General features: G+C 37.3%; 1 protein-coding gene across 13 annotated transcripts in view; it reads left to right on the forward strand.

Annotated features, from left to right (window-relative positions):
* Positions 1–25,030, forward strand: part of ESRRG (estrogen related receptor gamma) — a 640,719-nt gene that overhangs the window by 392,199 nt on the left and 223,490 nt on the right. Inside the window, exons 1-2 of one of the 13 annotated variants that reach the window (XM_021931504.2) lie at positions 9,421–11,729; positions 17,942–23,808. The exons of 7 other annotated variants lie outside the window; for them this stretch is intronic. In XM_021931504.2, coding sequence (XP_021787196.1) covers positions 23,753–23,808 — 56 coding nt within the window. In that variant the 5' untranslated portion in view covers positions 9,421–11,729; positions 17,942–23,752. Of the gene's footprint in view, positions 1–9,420; positions 11,730–14,759; positions 23,813–25,030 lie in introns of those variants that run through there. 5 more of the 13 variants (XM_021931516.2, XM_003893106.5, XM_021931601.2 and 2 more) reach the window with 5 other exon arrangements.

Below are 25,030 nucleotides of genomic sequence, written 5' to 3' on the forward strand. Positions count from 1 at the left end.
ATGGCTTGGTACTGATAGCAAAAAAGGGAGAGGGAGAGGGGGAGAGAGAAAGAGAGAGAGAGAGAAAGAGAGAGAGAGAGAAAGGCCACATTTTAAATTATTTGGAATTACTGGCAAAGTGTTTGCTTCTGCAGTTGGGAAAACATTTGACTCTCTTGTATGTTTTTCTTATTCTGCTGCTACTGCATTAAAAAAAATGGGGTCCCAGACAGATTAGAGTAGCTAGGTATTCTGGTGCCACAAAGTGTCCATTTCTGTCCTGTCTGGGTAGCATGGGTTAGTGTGATACTTGTAACCTGTTCTGAGCATCTGGGCAAGCCTTGATCTAGGGTATACATTGACAAGTGAATTGAGAGTCCATTGCTTATGAGGGATTCCAGCTTTACCCTCTGCTTCCAAAGCCTCTTATTTTCTAAACTTTATTTGTAAATCAATAATTACATCCCAATATAGTCCTATCTGAACCCCCTACATTTTAAGAGTAATAACTCTGTTTCAATAGTATTTTTGATTCAAGTTCATGTTACCATCATCATAGAATTAATCTTTATACAATCACCTTTCTAGTTCATTTGCAAGAAACTAAAGCAAAATGGAGTTGATAGAATAAGCAACATTATATGCAAAATGAGGGAGAAAACCTACTGGATTTTATTAATTATACCTTAGCCTCCTGAGCACTGTTGTTTTTTGAATTATGCCACATACTGTTTTCATACATTAATAATATTTTAAGGTTTGAATAGACTTTGTATAAATTAATTCTTTTGTCTCACAGTAAATTCGGTAGGCTGAGGCCTAAAATGATTGAATGATTCGCTCAAAGCCCACAAATTGCTCACAGCAGAACCAGAATTATACCAGTAAGTATTTTGATATTAAGTGTTTATGGATTATTTGACAAAAATCATCATAACTATTTTGGAAGGAAATGCAATCATTGTGGGCCGTATACCCAGTTGCCCTACCTTCCTGTGTCTGGGATATCCAGAGAAATCAGAGAGAAGCTGTGTTGCTAGACGTAGGGGTAGGGGAGAGGGATTCCACCCTATCTATCACTATATCCTTGTGATGCTCTAAAGGACCTGTGCAGAGGAATAGAGCTGTATGAATGATATTGCAAGGACCCAGCACGTGAGACCAAGGGGTATATGAACACTGGCATTATTCCCATCATATGGTATTGCCACAGAGTGAGGCAGAAGAATAAAGATAGAGCTAAGACAGAAAGAAGCCTGGTGGAATGGGGGTAATTACTCTCCAGTTTGTCTCTGCCACTTATGGGTTGATATAATCCCAGGCAATTTAAATGGCATCACAGAATCCTTGTTTCATAATCAAAAAAACTGGAAAACTAACATCATTTTTCTCACCAATAGGTAAAGTGAGATTAGGGGCGTGTAAGCATTTTTGGAAGCTTTAAAGTGAGATGTTTGTGCTAGAAATTAATAAAATAAAACAAGTAAGTCTACAAAATACAAATTCTATTAAGCCTGTTTTGTGAGTTCTTTGATGAGGTTTCCTTTGCTAAGTCATACTGGTAATTACTGATAATAATCTAAGGTCTTTTGAATATGTTGAAGGAAAAAAATTAAGTTAAATTAAGCCGTTTTAAAGAAAATGGTCACAGGTATAGCATAAAACAAAGCAAAATAGTGTGTGCACATGGGTTTACATGCTTCATTTATTTGATGAGCAGACAGTTTTTGGAAAAAAGGACCAGTCTTTCTTTGTTTAGCATTTGACAACTCTGTAAGATCTTTCAGTTAGGAGATGAAGATTCAGTGCGTATGTTTATTATTTGATCAAACATTTACCAGTTATATCTATTTAAACAGGTCACTAATCAGCTACAGGATCTAAATAAATGGTATAAGGTTCCAAGTGATACCTTTAAAAATGAATACATCTGCCTGCATTTTCAAATTAGACACCATCATTCTATTATTAGGCAAGCAAAAATACTGTGGAAATTAAGAACTTTAAGCAAAGAATTCTATTAAAAGTTAGCTTTGGTAACTTCTGTTATTTACAGTTATGTGGATGCCATACTATTTGGGATATAAAACACTGTACATATTAAATTAATATTTTGCCAATCAGGGCATTTTGCCTGTAAGTATGAATATTTTATTAGTTTGGTATCATTTTTCTTTTCATCAGCCTAGCTTGAGCCTTCTCTATTATACATTGCTTCCATCTAGGAAAAGCATGTTTTGTAGCAGAAAGAGCTCAGACCCTGGCAGCAGATATCCCTGGGATTATATCCTGGTCCTCTCACTTACTGGCCAGGTTTCCTTGGATAAGTTAATATTTGAGCTTCATTTCCTTCTTTTAATTTCTTCACCAAATCAGAATCATTATCACCATAATATCTACTTTTTACATTATTAAGATTGTTAGATAATTGCACAATAAAAGAAGGCTGTTATTATTTTTACATCATTGACCTTTCTTGAGGTTGAGCAAAGCACTATAAGTTAAGCTCTCAGAACAATGCTTAAGACATAGTAGGTGTTCAACAAATATTTTTCACTTCTCTTTGACACAAACTCTACATTAAAGCCTACATTAAACCCTGTATTAAATAATAACACCACATTACATTTGTATACTTTTTTACAATTTACAGGATGAGTTTGATACATACATAATTGCCTTCTACATCAAGACTGAAATATAAATATACATCACCATAATACAATTTAAAGATAATAGTCATTCTTTATTGAGTGTGTCTTTTACAGATGAGTAAACTAAATACAGAGAGGTTAAGTAACTTTGTCAAGGACGAACTCCTAGTAATACACAAAGCTGACGTGGAAACTTACCCAACCTCCTAACCAATTGGCTAACCAGCCTGCCTTGAATACATGCAGTGAGAGACTGGACAGAGGGAAAGCAGGGGGCAAGGGGAACCTCAGCCTTCAACTCAAGAGGGTAAAAACTCCTATGCATAGGACAGTGTCTGGAATAGAGAAAAATATTACTTAAGTGAATGAAAGAAGCAAAAACATGTTGGGCATGGTGGCTCATGCCTGTAATCCCAGCAACTTGGGTGGTTAAGGCAGGAAGATAGCTCGAGGTCAGGAGTTGGAGATGAGCTTGGGCAACATAGCAAGACCCTGTCTTTGGGAAAAAATGGTGGGGAAAAAAAAAAAGAAAAAAAACGTAGGTGAGCATGATGGTGTGTGCCTGTTGTCCCAACTACTTAGGAGGCTGGAGGTGAGAGGATCGCTGGAGCCCAGGAGTTTGAGGCTGCAGTGAGTCATGGTTATGCCACTCCACTCCAGCCTGGGTGACAGAGTGAGACTTGACTTAAAAAAAAAAAAAGAAAAAAGAAAGAAAGAAAAAGAAGGAAAGAAAAGCAAAATGTGAAAGAATATAGCAAAATCCAGGGGGTAACTGACATCCCATTATAAAAGAAAAATTGAGACCTTGGGCTGAGTTCTCTCATGGCTCAGCCAGCAATTTCTTGAGGAGCTTTAGATTCTGTTTTCTACTCTAGCAAAATAGGTTGCAAACTTTAGTAAATAGAGCAGAAACATACACATTTGCTAATATGGAACCAAAGTTAAACCCTGCTCAGAGAACTACAGAGAAATATATATGCCTACCCTCACCTGGAGAGCTAAATGAACGGGTACTTGAGAAAACCTAGTCAAACGATATCATGAAGGCTGATGTAGCTTCAGTGGCAGTAGGCCAGCAATATTGCTAGAAGAACAGATGGAAGATGGGACACATTTGTAGCCAAAAAGAGACTACTCATAGGTAACACAGCATGTATTGCCAGGAATAAAGATGGTGAGATGTAGAAATAACCTCTATAAGTCCTATGTGTGTGCGTTTCTTAAAATCAGTTTATTTTTAATTGTTAGACAAATTTTGAAAGTTTTTATCTGAAATCTGTGTGTTTTTGGCATTGTTGGACTTTTGCTTTTAGGAGTGTGTACAGAGGTGTGTGTGTGTGTGTATGTCTGTGTGCATATATTCAAGTGTGTGGTACTAGACTCAGATGAGATGGAATTGATTAAAACATCAAATGAGTTACCCTATGAATGTTGTACAGTTGATGTTTGCTTCCCAAGGCAAGAATATGGGCTTGCATTTCTCCTGTGTGTAAATATTTTGTTTAGCACCTAGTGCAGTGCTAACAACAATGTAATAAATGCTTGCCAAATATAGTATAAATAAATAAATTGATTTAACACCCAGAAGTTTCATGTTCTTTATTTTATTGCCATTTGTTCAGACACACAGAGGAAGAGACTCTAACAGACAATGTATTACTTACTCCCTCATGGTTCCTTATCCACCCAAGATTGATCTCTATGGCTTTGTTCTCTTAAAGCACTTAACCCTTTAAAATCCTCCTAGCAAACCCTTCTGCTCATCATTTAGATAAAAAGAGGAATACAGCAGATAAATGAACAGAATCACACCCCATGTGGCACCACGTCCAGAGGAATCACAAGTAAAGTCTGGTACCTAATGGTAGTCAATATAATGATTAAGAGCAAAAGTTTCCATGAGCAGGATTGGAATTGTTTCTGCAAGTTACCTACTATGGAGGCTATAGTAAGTTACTAAGTCTCAGCTTCCTAATCAGTAAAATTAGAATGTTACTGAGATTATTGTGAGGTTCAGATGAACTAAATGATGTAAAATTTTGAGCACAGTCCTAGCACATCATAAACCTGTGATACTTAGCAACACTGACCATCATGTCAATGACTGTGATCACCACAACAGTGACAGTGATGATGATGAGTGTTACCCATGAATGGTGATGATGATGATGATGATGACAACAGTGAAGATGATGGCAAGGGTGAGAGCACTTAGTGGCTAACAGCTTGCTAGAAAAACTCTCAAAAGGAATCATGGTGTAATCTGTTTTCTAATTTATGTTTCTGGGTCTAAGACTGCCTTCAAAACATGCTATTAGTTTTTAGAATATTTAAACCAGCTCTCTAAATTAAATTACCCTGAAGAGGAACGCTTTTATATTTTTTAATATAAGGGACTTTCTGAATTCTGTGCTATAGCCAGAACAATGATTTCACACTGAGATATTTATTCCAGGGTTCTCTCCATGATCCTAAGCGTCACTTTAAGGAGGGTGTATTGTTTTATTTCAGCTGCATCAGCACAGTGCCCTATCATTAATAGCAAATGAATAGACTGTGTCTATTTTGTAACTTTCATTCTTTACTCAATGGCTTTTCTCATGCTTAGCAAATAAATAAATTTCCATTATATGCTATTGTTGAAAAGTCATATTGTCTTAGATTTTAAAGCACACCTTTCATACAGAGAACCTGTAGTACAGCTAGCAGCCTCATTCCATTGGTCTCTAATGACTATCATGGTGAGACACAGTGACTTTGACAGAAGGAGGAATTCACTCCATTAAGCAAATATACTGGTGGCTCCATACTTTGTTGGAGTTAATAATTTCATCTTTAACAACTGAAGCAAATTTGAAAGATGTTGCACTTCTCATTCAATGCTACACTCATTTTGCTTTGATCAGGGAAGGTTGAGTGCTCCTATTTTGATGTAAAATCTCCCTAAAACTGTTAAGTTTGAGAGTTTTTTTAATTGTCTGGGAGAGTCCGACACCAGAGGGCGATATGAATTCAACATTTTTACTTGTTTTCTTGTACAGTTTACTTTTGGTGTGTAAACAAAATAAGCATATTTTGTGTTCATACCGATTCATTTTCTTAAGATTTTTTTTTCGGTAACTTCAATTTTACTTACTCTGTTCCTCTCCCCACTTTTGCATTTTAACAAGGAATGGAAAGATTAAGAAATCATTCATTCATTTAGCTGTCATTTATTGAGTATCTAGTATATGCAAGGTACTATATGAAAAGGTTGGATGGAGTTAGGACAGAAATGGATAAACACTCATTAAAGAAATGTTTACTAGTCAACTGTTGCATACAAAGCACTCTACTAGGTACTACTGGGAATATAAAGATGAACCAGGTAGTTCTTGTCTTCAAGGAACTTATATTCTATTGGATAAATATGATTCAATTATTCTCTTTTATCTTAAAGTTTGCTCACTTACCACAAATTTTTCTTCCCCCAACAGTCTTTAGAGACATAGTTCAGAAAATCTGCCTCTTTGGTTCCTCTCTCAAGTCGAATTGGCCATGCCCTTTTTTAAGGCTCTAACCTACTTTATAAAGACATATCACATGTATATAGAGCATTACAAATGGGTGTCCTTTAAATATAAGATGGTGGGAATAGCTGAGGCAAAAATCTTGGAAATAGGAATGCATTTGGTATGTTCAGGTTAAGCGAAAACTGTGATACCCAGGTTCTTTGAAGCAGAATTGTGGGAAACTTGCCAGGAAAGAGAGTTTGGGTCAAGTTATGAACAGACTTAAATTTCAGGTTACAAGAATCTTGATTTTGTTCTGTAACAGTGGAAAATGTGAGGTAAAAGTACTGGAGAATGGCATATAGAATGAATTAGGAAGAAGCAGAAAAACAGAGGTAGGGAGACCAATGAAACTACCGGTGAGGAAATTCAGGCAGTTGGAATTTAACTTTGAGAATGTAGAGATGATTTAGAGTCAGAACCAATAGGACTTAAAAGCTGACAAGTGTATTCCAAGCACCCATGTACAAAAGTGTGGCATATTTTGACATCAAGAAGGTTGCATGAATTCATCTGTTTCATAATAGTAAGAGTTCAAAGCTCAGAAAGCAATTGCCCAGCTAGACTTGCATTTATTCACTTATTCATTAAACAGCCTATTCAATAACATCCAGTCTGTCAGGCCCTAAGCTGTGTTCCAAGCATTCTGAGATGAGACAGGGTTACTGCCTTCAAGGAGCTTACAGTTTAATAAGAGAAGTAAAACCACGTACACATACGAAAATGCTAAAGGATGGCAGGATAAAAGATGCCTCCAGAGAGGAGGTGATCTTTCTGAGTTTCCATCTGGAAAAGAGGTATGTGTGTGTGTGTATGGGTAGGGGGGTATTTTGGGGTATGTGTAGGGGTGGGGTGGAGTGTTAGAAAGGGGTTGTAGGGTTGGTGTTTTAACCTGAGGAGTCCACACGTGTAGTGACACAGGATTGTGAACAGTTATAAAGAAATAATTATAATATAAATTACCCCGACCCCAAAGAGCTTTCAATTCTCTAGTAATGGTTCTTCTGTTTAGACAATGTTCTGTTTTTATATCCAATGCTATCCCATTATGTTGGACAGTCTTCCCATATGGGGACGGGGGCGTGAAAGAAGAGAGAAGGGGGACTGTGATAACTCAATGCCAGTTATATTTGAGAACCAATTTCATATATGACTTAAAAAAAATCATCTGAGAATTAACACTTTAAAATCTGCCCAATGAAATAGTTAAATTCAGAAGGTGGAAAATTGAAAGAATGTCAATATATATGTATAATCCCATTTTGACAAATGTGACATAGTAAATTCAAAGCCACTCAAATAAATGTCAAGCTTAATACAGGGGCACCTCTGCCTGCAAATAATCTCTAGGAGTGAAGAAAACACTACAAATTAAAAAATGGAACACTTTAAGTTCTTGATAATTTTTTAGCTCCTCTGTCAGTGATACAGAAAGGTGTGTAGAAAGCATTATTTCTCCACAAGCATCTAAGGCAGGGTTACAATTTCTTTCTTTTTTTCTTTCTTTCTTCTTCTTCTTCTTTTTTTTTTTTTTAAATGTTAAGCACGTTCCTTTGCAGGGCTTAGAAATCTCTCTCGTCCAAAATTGAACAAAAAAGGCCTCCCCTTGTGCTTTTTTTGTCAGGCTGATGAAGCTGTATAGAAATGTAAATGCAATATAAGAGATGGTAGTGGGAAGCTTGTGTTGTGCTCTTCTCTTCTCTGGGGCTCCCTTGTAAAATTATTCTCTGATTTTGCTGTGTGTGTGCACCTCTTGTGTAAGGGCATTTAATTAGCTACAAGTTACAACAAAGACTTTTGAAAGGAAAATATATCTGTGGTGCAGATGCCTTTATTTTCATTCTGTGAACAGCTAGGTTTTTAACTCCCTTATCAAGAGCTGCATGAACTGCCCAGACTAAATTGGGAACATCTCCACACTGTTTGACAAATAGATTTTTTGTAAACTGATTTAGCCTTTTCATTGTTTGCATTTCATTATATAGCAGACTTCATGTCACAAAATCGGTATTCATTCAAAATAGAGAATTTAGAGATAGGACTGTAGCCAGATAAAAAATATTGCACAGGTTGGAGCTATTAAGCATAGAATAATAGCAAGTCAGTGATCCAAGGGGCTGTTCTTCAGCAGCAAAGGGGCTAACATAGCTGAGGTCAGGAGTCAGACTCAGGGCTGAAGATGTGTCTGTGGCCACATTTACAAGACAATCTGCAGGGAACAGAGTGAGGAATGAAGGAGTCTGGCAGGATAAACTGTAGGAAAGAGACAGGCTTGTCCTTTGCATCTCAAACCTCATTCTCTTGAGGGGTCAGACGTGGGAATTTTAACAGTCAAGATGTGTCTTGGTCTGTTTTGAAACATTTGCTCATCAGAGTTTGGGGTTTCATGGCACATATAGGAGAGCCATATTAGCGAAATAGACTTTGAGAAGGAGTTAGCAGTGAGCTGGCTTTTCATTTCTTCTAAATCTTTTAATTTAGACCAGCGGGTCTCAGACTTGAACATGCATCAGAATCACCTGGAGGACTTGATAAAGCACAGATTGCTGAATCCCATCCCCAGGGTTTCTCTGGGGTGGCAGGGGCAAGAATTTACATTAACAGTTCCTGGATGATACTGATCTTTTCCTTTGAGAACTATTGGTATAAACTCCACATACCAGTCATCAGTGGATCAAAACCCACTGAGCAATGAACATTGGCAGCTCTTCACTGTTAACCTCAAATAGAAAGTCCAGAAGATCACAGAAGATAATTTATGTGTAGGACTTGTCTTTGTTTTGTTTTTATTTTAAAAAATAGCTTATGTAGGGCTATGTTTATATCACATCTTATTCTGCCTGTTTCCCACAGACGGGGAACTTTTTTTTTTTTTTTTTCACTTTAATGTGAATCTTTGGAGATACCATTTATGCACTTGTCTCTCAGTGTCAGGATTATTTATAAAGATGGACAGGATGCAGTTTTACTCTCAAGAGGCTTACAGTCACGGGAGAATCAGATAAAATATGAAGAAAACATTAATAGCATTTGGTTAGTTGAGATGATAGAGGGATGCTGAGGTCTCTATCCTACTGGGAACCTCCCCTGACCTCCACTCCAAGGTAAACTAAGTATTAAGGATAAGTAGGGGCTGGTTGCAGTGGGACATATCTGTAATCCCAGTGCTTTGAGAGGCTGAAGTGGTAGATCACTTCAAGCCAGAAGTTTGAAGCTGCAGAAAGCTATGATTGCACCACTGCACTCCAGTTTGGGTGACAGGCCTGGGTGACAGAGTGAGACCCTGTCTCAAAAGTAAATAAATAACAAATACAATTTTTAAAAAGGATAAGTAAGATTTTTCTAGGCAGAGAGGAGTGAAACATTGGTGTGTACTCAGGAATCTTCTAGCACTTTGAGAGTCCTAGAATTATTTTTTTACTTATAAGTGCACGCTGTTTCATCTTTCTCAGCTCTGGCATTTATTTTACTGTCTCTCCATTTCATACTTTTCCCCTACTTAATCTACTTTTTCCCCTTACTACATTCTGTTTGACTATTATTTTCTGTTAATAATCTGCATTCATTGTAAAATTATCCAAACAATACATAAGAATATAAGGAAGAAAATGAAAAGCAACTAAATTTGATTGCCTTACGATACCACAGATTCTGTTTAACCATTTTACATCTGTTTTTACTCTGAAGCATAGTATTTAGAATAGATTTTTACATTATACTCAGCTCTTCATTGATAAGCATTTTATGGTTCACTTTTTTCTCCTTAGATGCTTGGCAGTACAGGACTTATTTTAGTAAAGTTTCATAAACTGACAGATCCCTGGAAATTTGGTTTCTCAGCATTGTGTCACTACAAAAGCTGAAGTCCATAGATGGTTTTCACTTTACCCTAAGCCCCTTCGTCAGCAGTTAACTTCACCTTTTTCCTTCTTTTTAATGTTGGCTGCAGTTTGAATCCCCAGTAGATCTTATCCCAAAAATACCACTGTATGGACCCCACCCTCAGAGATTTTCACTGGGTGAGTTTGGGTGAGACCCAGGCAGCTGTAGTTGTAAAAGGTCTTCAGGTGATTCCAATGTGGAGCCAGATTATCTCATCCTATGATCACAGTTGGGCTTTGGGGTATTAGCATGGCCTCAAAGAAAAAAAAAAAACGATGTCTCATCTGCAAAACTGGTGAAGTTCTGGAAGTCACTTGCATTTAGTGACTTGGCATCTAACACAAGCCACTGATAGTTTTTGTGGGCTTGTATGTAAGGACGAATATTTTCTTATACTTGCCTCAATCACAGTGAGCTTGGATTTATGTTATCTTATTTGTTTTCACAACAATCTTATGGAGTAAGCAGAGAAGTTTTTTTGTTTGTTTGTTTGTTTGTTTGTTTTTTAATCCCTTCTTGCTAATTGTTGTTCTTAACAGATGATAAAACCAGTAATTCAGGTAAGTAAGGTCCAAGGTCACACAGCCAACAGTCTGTACAGCCAGGATTAAAACGAGGCCATCTGATATCAAAGTTTATGCTTTTACGTACACTTCCTTTATACAGTTCAATAATGGTAAAATAATGATTCCAGGACCTGGGCTAAGTAATTTACCAGTGGGTCTCAGTCTCTACTTTGGCAGTGTATTGAAGTCACCTGGGATGGATGTTTCAAAACTCCTGATGCCAAAGATTTTAAATTAATTGGCTGGGGTGAGGCCTGAGGATTGGAATGTTTCAAAGGTTTAAACCAATGATATGTAGACCATTTCATTTAGTCCCCTTTAGCAACAGTATGAGATTGGAGTCATCACCATGTTTAAAATGAGGAAATTGAGACATACAAGACTTTAACCCATCAGCCCACCTGTCTACCAGCTAAAGAATAGCAGAAGCCAGGCTCAAAACAAGGGTGAACCACTGTCTGCAGCTCTTCTGGTCACCATATCTGTCTCTACCGATTTTAAGGCTTTTGCTTCAAACTCTGAAGCAGATGCAGCTGAGTGAACCATGAGACATATACTAACCAGAGAAAGAACTGAATTTAAAGTTTTTAAAAGTTCAAGGACCATATTGCTGTCTGCAGACTGAGCCATAGCAGCCAGCATCACTTTATTGATTGATTTATTTGGTATTTCTTGTTGCAGGATTTGATTTTTGAGACTCAATATGTTGAAACATGAAGTTTAAAAAACTTAGGGGCTGGGGATGAAGAATATATGAATAATAAAGTGAATTCTGAGCCATTTATTTTTAATAAAAGCTCTGTTCCCGATGATGAAACTATAGACTTTTAGAATGAAACAGGTCTATAGAGATCCTATTCTCACATCTTGGCATGTCCCAGAATGACCTGGAGAGCTTGTTAAAACACAGGCTGCTGGGATCTACCCCCAGAGTTTCTGACCCAGTAGGTTGGGGTGAAGCCTAATCATCTGTGTTTTCAACCAGCTTCTACTTGATGGAGATTCTGCTGGTCTGGAATCCATACTTCGAAAACTACTGCACTGGTTCCCTCTTGTTCACTGAAGCCCAGTGAAATAAATGCAGCACCTAGCGCAAGGTACAGATGACCAAAAACCATTCTTCCTCAACTATTCTTTCTACCACATCTTGCTTCTCTGAGAAAGAGAGGGGAACTTCAGAGATGGTATTTTTACCCTCACCCTCAAATTCAGCATGACGTCAACTTGAGGGGATAAATATCACAGTTAAAATAGTCCTTAACGGCCAGGCGCCGTGGCTCACGCCTGTAATCCCAGCACTTTGGGAGGCCGAGGCGGGCAGATCACTAGGTCTGGAGATCGAGACCATCCTGACTAACACGGTGAAACCCTATCTCTACTAAAAATACAAAAATTAGCCCGGCGTGGTGGCTGCAGTCCCAGCTACTCGGGAGGCTGAGGCAGGAGAACGGTGTGAACCCGTGAGGCGGAGCTTGCAGTGAGCTGAGATCGCACCGTTGCACTCCAGCCTGGGCGACACAGAGAGACTCCATCTCAAAAAAAAAAAAAAAAAAAAAGTCCTTAACTCCCTAAAAGCACCATATTTTGTATGGATCATAGGGTCTAGAAATGTTACTGGTTAATACCCTAGTAATAGACACTTGGAAAATTCTCCTCCTGTTCTCATCTTTCTGAAGTGAAGGTGAGTATAGTGACTCAGGAAAGCAAATATATGTAGAATATATTAGCCCCATTAAAATACTGACAAAATTTCTTCAGAGAAACATTGAAACTCATTTTTAAAAAAATCAAGTTGTATGAGTGTGTTAGTCTGTTGCTGCATTACTATAAAGAAAAGACCTGAGACTGGTAATTTATAAAGAAGCAGTTTATTTTGGCTCACGGTTCTACAGACTGTACAAGAAGGGTAAGTGCTGACACCTGCTTCTGGTGAAGCTCCAGGAAGCTTACAATCATGGCGGAAGGCGAAGGGGCAGCGGCCTATCACATGATGGGAGAGGGAGCAAGAGAGAGGGGAGAGGTGCCACACACTTTAAAATTTTAAACACCCAGCTTTCTAGTGAACTACCAGAGTGAGAACTCACTCATCACTGGGAGGACAGCACCAAGCCATTCCTTACAGATCTGCCCTCATGACCCAAACACCTCCCACTAGGCCCACCTCCAACACTGGAGGTCATATTTCAATACGAGATTTGGAGGACGCAAAATAGCCAAACCATATCAAAGTGTGAACATTTTTGCCAAAATCAGAAATTTATTTGGCAGATATTTGTTGAGAGTCTAAAATGTCTAGATTTCAGTGCTAGGCACAGGGCAGAGGATTAAAGGCCATCAAGAAGTTTACTCAGTGGAAGGCAGAGACACATAAGGACAATCTACCTTGACATAAACCAGTTAGACCAGTGAGTGCAAAGCATGATAGGAGACAGAGGAGAAGGCCATTGATGCCTGGTGCCCTTTCAGGAAGGCTTCCCAAAGGGAACACTTGAGACTGGGTGTTTTTTTGTTTTTTTGTTTGTTTTTGTTTTTTGTTTTTGACAGAGTCTTGCTCTGTTGTTCTGTTGCCCAGGCTGGAGTGCAGTGGCGCGATCTCCACCAACCTCTGCCTCCCTGGTTCAGGCGATTCTCTTGCCTCAATCTCCCGAGTAGCTGGGATTTCAGGCACCCATCACCACACCTGGCTAATTTTGTATTTTTAGTGGAGACAGGGTTTCACTATGTTTGTCAAGCTGGTCTCGAACTCCTGACTTCAGATGATCCGCCCCCCTTGGGCTCCCAAAGTGCTGGGATTACAGGCATGAGCCACTGCGCCAGGCCTGAGAGTGTTTTATCTACCCTGCGGATTGTGTTGCTAAATATTGTAGCTGACTAAATGAGAGCCAGAATTACAAGAAAAGGACCTCCCCCGCTTTGTTTTGCAACGGTTTATTTATAAATATGTAACTTTTTCCTCCAGTAAGAGCACATGAATCAAGTATGGTAAAAATAAACAAAATATTTACAATTACTTTCTTTACATCTCAAAATATTGATTAGGATTGAATAATTGAATAGGTTTAACTGTTCAATGATGGCAATGAAGTCAATGTTGGGGGAGAACATGGGCAGTACTAGAAAGCTCTCACCACAAAAAGAGTCCATTATAGCTAATATTGTCTTATTTAATCATCTTTGGTAATATGGAAAGCAAAATGTGGCCATGTTTTCTCCCAAGATCTTCTCAGCAGTAACATGCCCAGGCCCCAAAGCACCTGGTAGTATGACAAAAAAAAAAAAAAAAAAAAAAAAAGCCCTTATACTGCAGGCTAGAAAGATTATACAGATGAATCAGAATAATTCTGAAGAAAACACGAATGTTTGAAAGCTGTTATGTTGTATGGGTTGATCATAGTTCTATTTTATTAACAAGGGGATCTTTGAAAAATTCTAAGCAAATATGGTAGTTTTAAAGTTGAGGTATATTTTTTGGATTGTTGTTGCTTCTGTCTTAATGAGGAATGATTTTGCTCCTCTTTAAGTCTCTTGGTTCCTTAGCTCGGATATCCTCGAATTTTACTGTGGTTGTATGGCTGGGAAACTTCAGAAAGGGAAAGCAGTCAATTTGGAGCTGTACCTAACCAGAGTAAAATTCTTGCTAGAGAAGGGAAATTATTGAGACCACAGGATTCTCCCCTCCCCCACCCTTTTTTTAATTTTAGAGGTGGGGTTCCACTATGTTTGCAGGCTGGAGTTCAGTGGCTATTCATAGACAGGTGTGACCATTGATCATTGATCACTGATGCCTTGAACTGTTGGACTTCAGCAATCCTCCTCCCTCAGCCTCTGGAGTAGCTGGGACTACATGTGCACACCACCAAGCCCAGTGGTTTTCTTTTTGTATTGTACATTTTCACTAGTAGGGCAGATCATCTGAGGTCAGGTATTTGAGACCAGCCTGGCCAACATGGTGAAATTCCGTCTCTACTATAAATACAAAAGTTAGCTGGGTGGGGTGGTGGGCGCCTGTAGTCCCAGCTACTTGGGAGGCTGAGGCAGGAGAATCTCTTGAACCTGGGAGGCGGAATTTGCAGGGAGCTGAGATCACACCACTGCACTCCAGCCTGGGTGACAGAGTAAATCTCCGTCTCAAAAAAAAAAAAAAAAAAAAAAAAAAAAAACAATAAATCCAGATGTTAACTTTGCAGCATGAAAACTGAGTGCTGTTGGACAATCAACAAACCCTTTGAATCTCAGTGTCATCTGTAAAATGGGATGATAATATAATAATAATGAAGTTTCTACCTGCTACAGCGAGTTGTCATGAGGAACAAAAGGAGCACGTGTGAAATTTCTTTGTTAATGTTAAATTATAGCAAAAATATTGGATATTCCACTTCTTAATTAGAATTTTTAAATGTTCTAAACAGCTAACTTTTCTGTCTATATTTTAAAAATATAAAAATTTTAAAAATCTTTCTCTGTTAAATTTCATTTCTTCGTTTAACGTTCTAATTTATCGAAGGATGAATTAATCCGTGTCTGTTCTCACTAACAAAAATGGTCTTTGATTTATTTAGTTTCCTAATTCAACTGGTAACTGAACTCTTGCTTTTCGGTGACACAGTTTGATTGGATAAACCTTCGTGATCCAAATATCTGTGCACTTAGTTACAAACTGTAGGTGAGATAAGAACCCCAGGACTTCAGTGTCCTGAGTACAGTCCTCATGCCCCTCCCCCGCCACCATTCCTGTAATTTAATCTACCACAGAAATGGAAAAGGAATTCTTTGTCTTACTCTCTCTTTTTAAAATTGATATGTAAGAGTTGTACATATTTTGGGGGTACATATTGCATTTAGATAGATGCGTATGTATGTGTAATAATTGAACCAGGGAATCTCACTCTTTTTTGCATCCAAAATGTGGTTTTCTAGAAATAACGGTTGGCTCTCTAGAATGTGATATGTTCTCATCAGGGTCTTGCTCTTTCAATGAAATCATCAAGCAAAACGTACAGGTCTTGTTTAAAAACTGCAGGGAGTAAAGAGAGGTAAAGAGCGGCCTAAAGGTAAGACCTTTGCCTTATTCTGCTGATTAATTCCCTTCCTCCTCCCCCCATAAGAGGAAAAATCCACCTTCCCACTGAAAGTATTCAGTGTTCACTCTGCTCCAGTCAAACATCTTATAGAAACAGGAACTCCGTGACCATTCTTCATGGGATCCTTGTCAACATTTAACCAAAGAAATCTTTAGATAATGAAAAGTACTTAGAATCCTTAATATAGAAATTTTTATGTTACATACAAGAATCATTTTTGAACACTTAAAAAATTTTAGTTTCAGGACATAGGATCACGATTTTTAAAAGCATTTGCTGTCAGATTAAATGAGAAAATGTTTCCATGTCACCCTGGGAAGGGTCACAGTTTTAGGTACTGATATGGCAGCTTTGTTTGTTTGCTTTTGTTTTAATAATAATTGTTTTCATTATCCAATAGTCAGTATGAATATTTACAAAACATGGAAAATTAGAAAGTAGTGGAAGACAGCAATCATTCTACATTGCTCCTTCTTAGCTATCAGAAGAATAAATGATGATGAAGTGCTGGTGCGCCTTAGTATAGCACGGCGCAGGCCTTGCCCTCAATTCTTTTTTCCTCTTTTTATGTTTTTCTACCAACTTTCCGCCTCACCATTTGCCTATTTTTTTTCAATCATGTTATCTCTTAAATTTTTCCTGTATTACTCTAGTTACCCGGCTTAAATTATCTCATTAAATTTGGCAGCCTCTCTTAAATTTAATAATTAACTGAGTAATAGCCTTGGTCATTAGTTCATTCATTCATTCACTTATCCAAGACGTATTCATTGTGTTCCTATAACATTGACAGGAATATTTCTTGAGTTCCATTACTGGCCCTGGGGACACTGTCAGACCCAGCCCAGCTCACAGATTACAGTCAGATAGAGTTCAGAGTAAGGAAAGGTGTGGCTGTTTAACAAAACTGAATCCTTGAAAGAAACGATAGCTAAAATATGCTTCTAAAAGGACAATAATTAGCTGAGGAGAAGACAGCATTTATTTCTACTAATACATTCCCATTTCTTTTTAAATATGTAACTTTTTTTTTTTAACCTTTCTAAACTTTTGGAGAAAGTAGAGGACCGTTTGGTTTACACTTGGATATTTATCTCTTGGGTTCAGATGTCCCTTGGCTTTTACTGGACCTTTGTCCTCAGAGGGGTCAGATCTCCGTCAGAATTCTATGCGCTAGTATATTGTGAACAATTGTGACATTAACATTGGTAGCTTGTTGCTAACGAAGTACTGGAAAGGGGAGAAATGTAATCTTTTCTAATAGGAGCTTTCCTACTACCTAGGTATGTAACCTGGGTTAAGACTCTTAACCATCCTGAGCCTCATTTTCTTTACTTGTAAAGTAACCAAGCTGGACTCATAATCCCTATGGTCTTTCCCAGCCTGTAATTCCCCGTTGCCCAGACTTTATGTGCTGCCATAGATTAGTGGCCATTCAATGTAACAAGAGCAAAGCCTTGTGAAGAAATTGAGTTCTTGGGATATCTGATCAAAAGAGCTCCTAGGTGAATGAGTTTGTACTTGGGATAGTAATAAAATCAACAGCATTATTGACTGAACTGCTAGAGTAGAGGGATGTGTAAGAAGTGTCTTAAAGGAAGAGAAATGGACTGTGAGCAATTTCTCCCCTTCTTTCTGGTAAACAATGTACAATTGAATTCTCTGGAGAGTCAGCAGAATCAGTTAACTTTCCCAAGTCTGTCTTTCTCATCCCCATGCAGAAAACATCATCGTAACTTTAAGGGGACATCTTTTAGTTTTCCCTTTTGTTACATGCAGCCAATGTATATGTATGTGGCAGTATGGCAAGCAATTCATAATGTAACGAACTTGCACTTCACTTTCTTTTCTGTATCCGGTATCTTCCACTCCTAGTCAGAGATGGAGGCCAAATGAATTACAATGCCTTTCTCTTGCATCTCTCTGTTAAGTTTTAAAAGTTTGTAAAATAATTTTTAAAGATTTAAAAATAATATAACTAATATTTATGGAAGGCTCACTAATTGTAGGATGACAATAAAATGCATTCTCCAAACGGGGACACTATGGAGGGTGTAAGAAGGTGCTACTGCAAATTGTTACGCTAGGACAACTGGTACAAGCCAAAACTTCCTCAGCCCACTGGATCATATGGTCCCCAAACTGGGGCCAGATATTGTGCTAAATTGGTTTAACCTGCTTAATCCCCATAATACTTCTACAAGATTGTTATTGTTATTCCCATTTAGTAGCTGAGGAAACTGAGACTAAGATGGGTGAAGCTGACTCCAGTCCAAAGCCTCACCCCTCATAATTGGAATCCGAACCCAAGGCATGTTCCAGAAGGACCTGTAATCCCTTACTCTAAAACCTTCTTCCAGGTATGACAAACACACACCTCTAATTAATTTGCCTTGGTTGGGGGAAGGAGACTGTTATCAAACATAGTCATCTATAAAAAGTAATCTTAGAAGTGTGTCAGAGAGTTCAAACATCAAAAAAAAGTATAACTCTTTAAACCTGTTTATATGGATACCAGATGTTAATATCTTATTTTTTTTTCCACTAGTCCTTTGAAAATTCGGACAAAAGGATTAACACAAGCCACAGGAAAAGCAAGTTTTTAAACTTGTATTGAATATCCATATATGTCAGGAAAAAAATACATTGTGCTTTTTTTGATGTTTTATGATATATATATTTTAGACTCAAATATATTATGTGTTGAATGGGGTGGTTAGGATGGGTAATTTGATCATTTTACTGGTATCAAAGCATGGATTGCTTATTCTGGAATCTGTCATGTGTGTTCCACTTCCCCCTCCTTCTTCACTACTCCCTCCACCTTCCTCTCAGAGTTAAGCTACCCTTTATTTTGGACAACACTATCACACACATGATTGAGTCAACAATTTATGGCTTTTAAAAATAGGGATTTTGTCCTCTCTTAGGTTTATTGTTTATCATAATCATCTTTCAAGTGAAAAGGCTAATTTACTCTTTCTATAGGAATATTTTAAGCTTGATTATCATAATATTACAGCTGCCTGAAAAGGTCTAAAATGGGACATTGACCTTGAATGTTTTCTGCATTTAGCTCATGGTGCTTAACATTCAGGAAAGAATATAACTGCAACTCATCTATTAATGTATAATCTCAAAACGTTAACTATTGCTCTGTAAATACATGCTATGCAGATTATAGAAAGCTTGTAGGATACTATGAAATGCATTTGGTATCTTACCAGGGCAAGTATGATGGAAATACAACCTAACTAAAGTCAGTTTTCCCATTGGAGCTACTGTAGTTTATAATTTAATTTTTACTGACATTTCACCATGTGTATTATTAGTTTGACAAAATGAAAATGAAATAATCCTGAATTAATTAAACAGAAACTGAATTGCCTCTATTAGTTTTTCTGTCTTTCTCTGATTCTTTTTCCCCCCCTCTTCAGCTTTCAGAAACACAGTGGGAAAGAGTTTAGTGTGTTATGGAGGTGAGATAGTTGCTCCCCAGAGAATGGGCTTTTTTATATATATAGACTCCATAATTTGGGAATGGGATGGATTTATAGGACAAGAGGTTTGTCAAAAGGAAAGGTTTTTATTAGTGCTTCTGTGGAAGCGATCACTTTCAGTAGAAATGATTGCTTCTTGCCAATCGAGACAATAATTTAAATATCAAAGCCTGTGCCCTAGAAATGAAAGGCAACAGAAAATGAGGAATGATGAATTGATAGAGGGCTGGTGGTAATATAGTGTAAAGTAGTCATCCTGACTTCGAAAGAAGTCTGCATGTTCTCAGTGGGAAAGGTGTGTTCTTAAGCAGGTTTATAGCACAAAGGAAATCCCAATTCTCAGATGAGGAAATGAGGGACAGATAAGTGAGGTGACCTGCCCATAGCCACACAGCTCATGAGGAGTAGAAGGGAGCCTGGTGCTTTGCTTGTCATTTTAGGTTCTTTTCCCAAGGTTTTCTTTTGGAGTTAAAGATAGTAGTTAGTAATTGTCTTGGTTTGCTTTTTGTAGGATGGTATATTATACTATATATGATACATTTAAAACAGCAGGGAAAATAGTTCAAAAAGTTAAACAGCTTTTCAAAGATTTTATACTCCTGAGGAAAGATTACAAGGCAATTTGAAAATCTAAATTTGTTATGCCTTGTTTAGTTTTACATATTTAACAAATGATGAATGCGTAATATAAAAGAAAAACTTGCTTCAAAAATGACAGTGATAAACTTGAACATTTTAAAGCAGGTTAGTCCTGTTAATTTTCAGAAAAGAAAGGTAGGAGCTAAATATAGCTGTTAATATGCAATAACAGCAAGCATTTCTCATCACCTTCTAGCAACATAAAAATTCCTAGTTAGAATGTTGCAGGAAATGATTCTGACTTAAATGTAGTAAAATGTCTGGTGCATACGACTATAGGAATCTTCCTGTTGTTTCCACTTGAGTTTTGCTTGTTTTCATTCTGTTCTTTGAAATAGAAATGAAGTATATTCTCTGCTTGGTGACTGCATTAGTTGGGACTGAAAATGAATTTATTTGGATATTTATGACTACATTGTTTCAGGAAGAAGAGATTGAAACTATGCATACACTAAGAGTCTGATGCATAATAGACTGATATTAACTAATTTATTAATAGTCTTTGTGGAACAATCGTGAGAGATCCTTTTGTTTGGTTCCGTTTTTCTTGATTTGGGTAGACTCCTTGTGGTAAGATTGTGAAGTGTATAGACTGGGAATATATGTGTATCCTAGGCTGTTTATCTGTTTGTTTTTTTTTTCCAGATTTTTTGTAATTGAGATTCTTGAAGGTTTAAGTTCAGTATTACTCATGGTGTATTTATTTCCCATGATTATACATTGTTTTCTCCTTCAAGGTGAGAAAAATCTGGGACCAAGGAAGTTTCTTGAGATGACTGAGCTGTGTATTTGTAAAAGGTTCTGGAAGCTGTCTCACAAGTTTAGTGAAGAGGATTTTAAAAAAAAATTTAAATTGGTTAAATTGGATTCAAGACAGTAAGTATAGTCTTTAGGTCCTTGAATTGTACAGGTGATACTTTGATCCCAAGGGGAAAACATCCAACTCTACAAACCTGGTACATGTCTGATCACTCAGAAAGCAGTGAGCTCAGTGAACACTGCACCTTGCGTAGATGAAATATGGTTAGTGAAAAATCAGTGGGGATGATACTGTGTATGTTTGTACATGTATCTCTGTGAGCACAGCAAAAAGACTTACACATAAGTATGAGTCTAAATATCTTTAAAAATATACACCAGTGAAGTCAAATGGATCATAATGAGGGCAAATAAGTACCCAAAGGGAAATAAGAAAATTATGGGAAATCAAAGATCACTTGTACGGAATTTGGTGACTTGAGGTCCACTGGTAAATACGCTACAAATCTTGTCTTTAAAAAGCCATTTCAAAGGAGTAATAAACAGGTTCTGTCACAGCATGATAATGCAAAGAAACTGAACATAGTACAGGATTCTGCACAGGTGCAAAATCGGAGTGCGTTCTTTGAGTGCATTAAGATGCACTGAGTACATTAAATAATTTATATTTTTTACAGAAATATCCATAGTCAAACCAAGAAGGAAAGTTTCTGGTTTTCTTTTTTTTTTTTTTTTGGTATATCTTTTTTAAAGTATGTACAATTGAATCTATTAATTACCCTGAGAATTTTAGTTTATTCAGAAATCAAGATAGTAACCATATGAATCAAAGGATGTTTTTCTGTCTTTGTAATGCAGTATTAGCTTCCATATTTCTTTGAGTGTATTTTAGAAAAATCTTGTTTCTTTTGCAAAATGCCTGTTTTATTTATTTTTTTAATTGTAAAATGATTACATGTCTTATTTGAGATTGAATAGACAATTTTTTTCTCTCTCAGTGTCTGCAGAATGCTTGGATTTTCTTCTACATCTCAAAGCTCTTTTAATTCACTGCTCACAACCAAATTTACATCTTAATTGCAGAGTTCACATTTAACAATATAGACAGCATAATGCTACTGGTAATTAAGCTTTTACTACCTGCTTTTATACAGTATTCTGAGGCACCATTTTTGCTATGTGAGTTCTGATCTAGAAACTTTGTATGCATTTAGAACACAAATAAAAGTAATCAGGCCTATATCTTAGATATAGCTAAATACAAGGCAGTGAAATTGCTTTCTTCTGTGGGGGGACCAAATCATGTCTGTCATTTTTATATTCTGAATTTTAATGTGGCTGCTCTATTTTAGTGTTTTGTTTTTTTTAAGACCTAGAAAATTTGAGAGGGTTGAGGGAGTTGAGTCCTAATTTAGTGAATTTAACACACGGTGAATATCTGAACTAATTTATTTTGATCTCAAAGATTATCCTATTTCTATCATGTAGGACTTAAGACATAAAAGGTTGATAAGCAGTAGAGCTGAATTATATCAAAATTGTGGGTTTTTCACTCTCCATAAGGTAGCAGTTATCTCTTCGCCATAAATAGCTGGTATCTATTCCAATGTACATTTGCTAGTATAAAAAAATCCTGTAGATTAAAATAGGACCTAAGCAAACTCTTTGTTATATGGAAATTAAAGACACGGTATACACAATTAAAGGAGGAAAAAACACACTTGTCCTCTTATATCCTCCTTTTATTTATTTATTTTTTGAACACTTTTGATTGAGAATTCTTAGTTTTGTAAATTATTATCTGTTTGAAACTAGTTCTTATAGTGACCAGACTGTGTGATGGTTTATGTTTCTGGGTTTATTTTTTAAAGCATATAGGGTGCCTTATGTATAGAAACAAATATGTACACTGTGTTTTATTTGAAAGCAGGATGTTTTGGGTAAAATCGTATATATAATTATATGCCTCCTAGTTTGGAAGCTTGTACTGAAATACATACAAATAATTAAGAATACTTTTAGTGCACTGTTTAGTAATGCTCTACAAAAAAAAAAAAAAAAAAAAAATGCTGTCTTTATTTTGTCAAAATGCATTGAGAGAGATTTAATTCGCTATTTACCCCCACAACCCTCAGTCTCCCCACCCCTAAAACTGAAGAAGCCAATTTGTCCTGCGGTTGTTTACCTTTGTTTTGAAAAGCTATGCGTTGTATCTACACGTAAAGAGACAGTCGCGGGTATAGAAAGGTTTACACACATAATTTACTTAGGCATTCTCTCATATTGTATTGTCACTGTTTCCTCTTCTGTAGTTGTGTAAAACTGCATTCCACCTCAGAGATGACGATCCCAGTTCACATGCTCAAACAATTTAGAAGAATGTCTTTTATTATTATTATTTTTAATGCCCAGCATACATCAGGAAAACAGGAAAAGACATGATTAGGAATACATGAGAAAGTACAACACCAAATAAACAGCAGCCCCCGGTGTAATCAAAACACAGACAACGGCAGGACAAACTTAATTCTCTACCTTCCGCAGAATCCTTTCCCAAATTAACTGAGAGTCTGCGTGAGTTCTCCTTTTCAAGGCAAAAGAGATCTTAGGTTAGAAATCAAAGGCAAATCCCTCCAGTGCTTAGAGAGTTAAGTTAGTTATGTTTCTTTTGTAGCTTCCCAGAAGAAAAAAAAAAAGAGAGAGAGAGAGAAGGAAGGAAAAAAAAAAAAAAATCAAACCCGAGAGTGTGTATTGGGAGCGTTTCAACCGCTCCCTTCTCCGCTCCCTTTTTCTCTGCCCACTCTCAGTTTCCAGCCCCCTTCGGCTCTCTGCACCCTGCCTACCTGCCTGGCTCCTCTCGCTCCGTGCAGCCTCCCGTCGCCTCCCTCCTGATTGGGCAGAGGCCCCCCAATCGGCTGCGCGGCTGGGCCGGTGGGACTGCATATGTAAAGCCCTACTTCATATTAATAAGCTCCAATCGGGGCTTTAAGTCCTTGATTAGGAGAGTGTGAGAGCTTTGGTCCCAACTGGCTGTGCCTATAGGCTTGTCACTAGGAGAACATTTGTGTTAATTGCACTGTGCTCTGTCAAGGAAACTTTGATTTATAGCTGGGGTGCACAAATAATGGTTGCCGGTCGCACATGGATTCGGTAGAACTTTGCCTTCCTGAATCTTTTTCTCTGCACTACGAGGAAGAGTAGGTACCTTTTTTCTTTCCTTTTTAAACTCGTCGTGGGGGTGCGGGAGTGGGGGCGGACAGACTGTATCTTTACACACTGATTCAGGTAATGCCCTGGGTATTTTGTGTGCACGAGTGCTTGTTTGTGTCTGTCTGTGTCTTTTGTGTTGAGGGTGATCTCCTAATTCAGTAAGTCGAGAATTGTTCTCTGACTACAATGTTACCTTTGAGGCAAAGCTCAGTGACTGTCAGTAAAACAGCTGTGTGACAGTCACTTCTTATTCAGGTGCTAAGAATAGGCACTTGGCACAAATGCTTAGTGAACTGTTAAAATGCATCTTTTACTAGGACCCATTTTCCCAAGGAAAGATGTTTTAAAATACAATATTCAAAATGATTTATACTATTGAGTGCCTCTTATGTATTTGCAGTTTGACAGATATTTTCAGCTCCTTGTCATTTCTTACCGCGCAGAGTTAGAGGCAAAATTGCACATTTACTAATTCTCCTTCAGAGAACAATTTAAAAACTAGCCCTATGCAATTCTGAGCTAGAATAATGTTATTTGCATGGTTAGCGTTAAGTCAGCACTTAACTGACAAATCAGTCCATTAGGTAACATGAGATTTTCACACATTATAAATATTTAAGGGGGGGAAAAAAAAAACTAAAGAAGAAACAGTAGTGACTTAAAAATTTTCCTCTTAAATAAACACTGTTCAGAGTGTGGATTTGTCTCATTTATTGTGTCCAGAAAATATAGAAAAGTACTTTCGTTCTTACATGCAGTTTAATTAGTATTTATGAATATCTTTATGCACACGGAAATATATATTTAGATTACTAAAGGGGGGGAGTGCGTAGGGGGTACGAGAAGTAAATTAGGCATTTTGGTGTAAATGAGTAGGTCATAAACTTAATTTCAACCTACTGTTAAGATAAAATATTAGTATATCACCAGAGCTGTCACTGGTTTATCTCCCTTTCTGTTGAGTCAGTTATATTGCTTTGCTTTCACATTACAGTAATACCAACTGTTATAATTCTGAAAAGAGTGCCCTTGGCAAACATTTTTCTCTATAGATTGTGAAGAAAATATCAAACTCTAGAAGATGAGGTAGTGCATTATAGGTAGATGTCCACTAGCTGTCCTTAGTGACTGCATATTGCATTGCTTTGTAATTAAGTAAGAGATGAAAAGTGACTTGCAGTCTCAGTGGCTGCTCCTGTATGTTTGAGC

The sequence above is a fragment of the Papio anubis genome, chromosome 1 (genome assembly GCF_008728515.1).
Source record: "Papio anubis isolate 15944 chromosome 1, Panubis1.0, whole genome shotgun sequence".
Taxonomy (NCBI): Eukaryota; Metazoa; Chordata; class Mammalia; order Primates; family Cercopithecidae; genus Papio; species Papio anubis.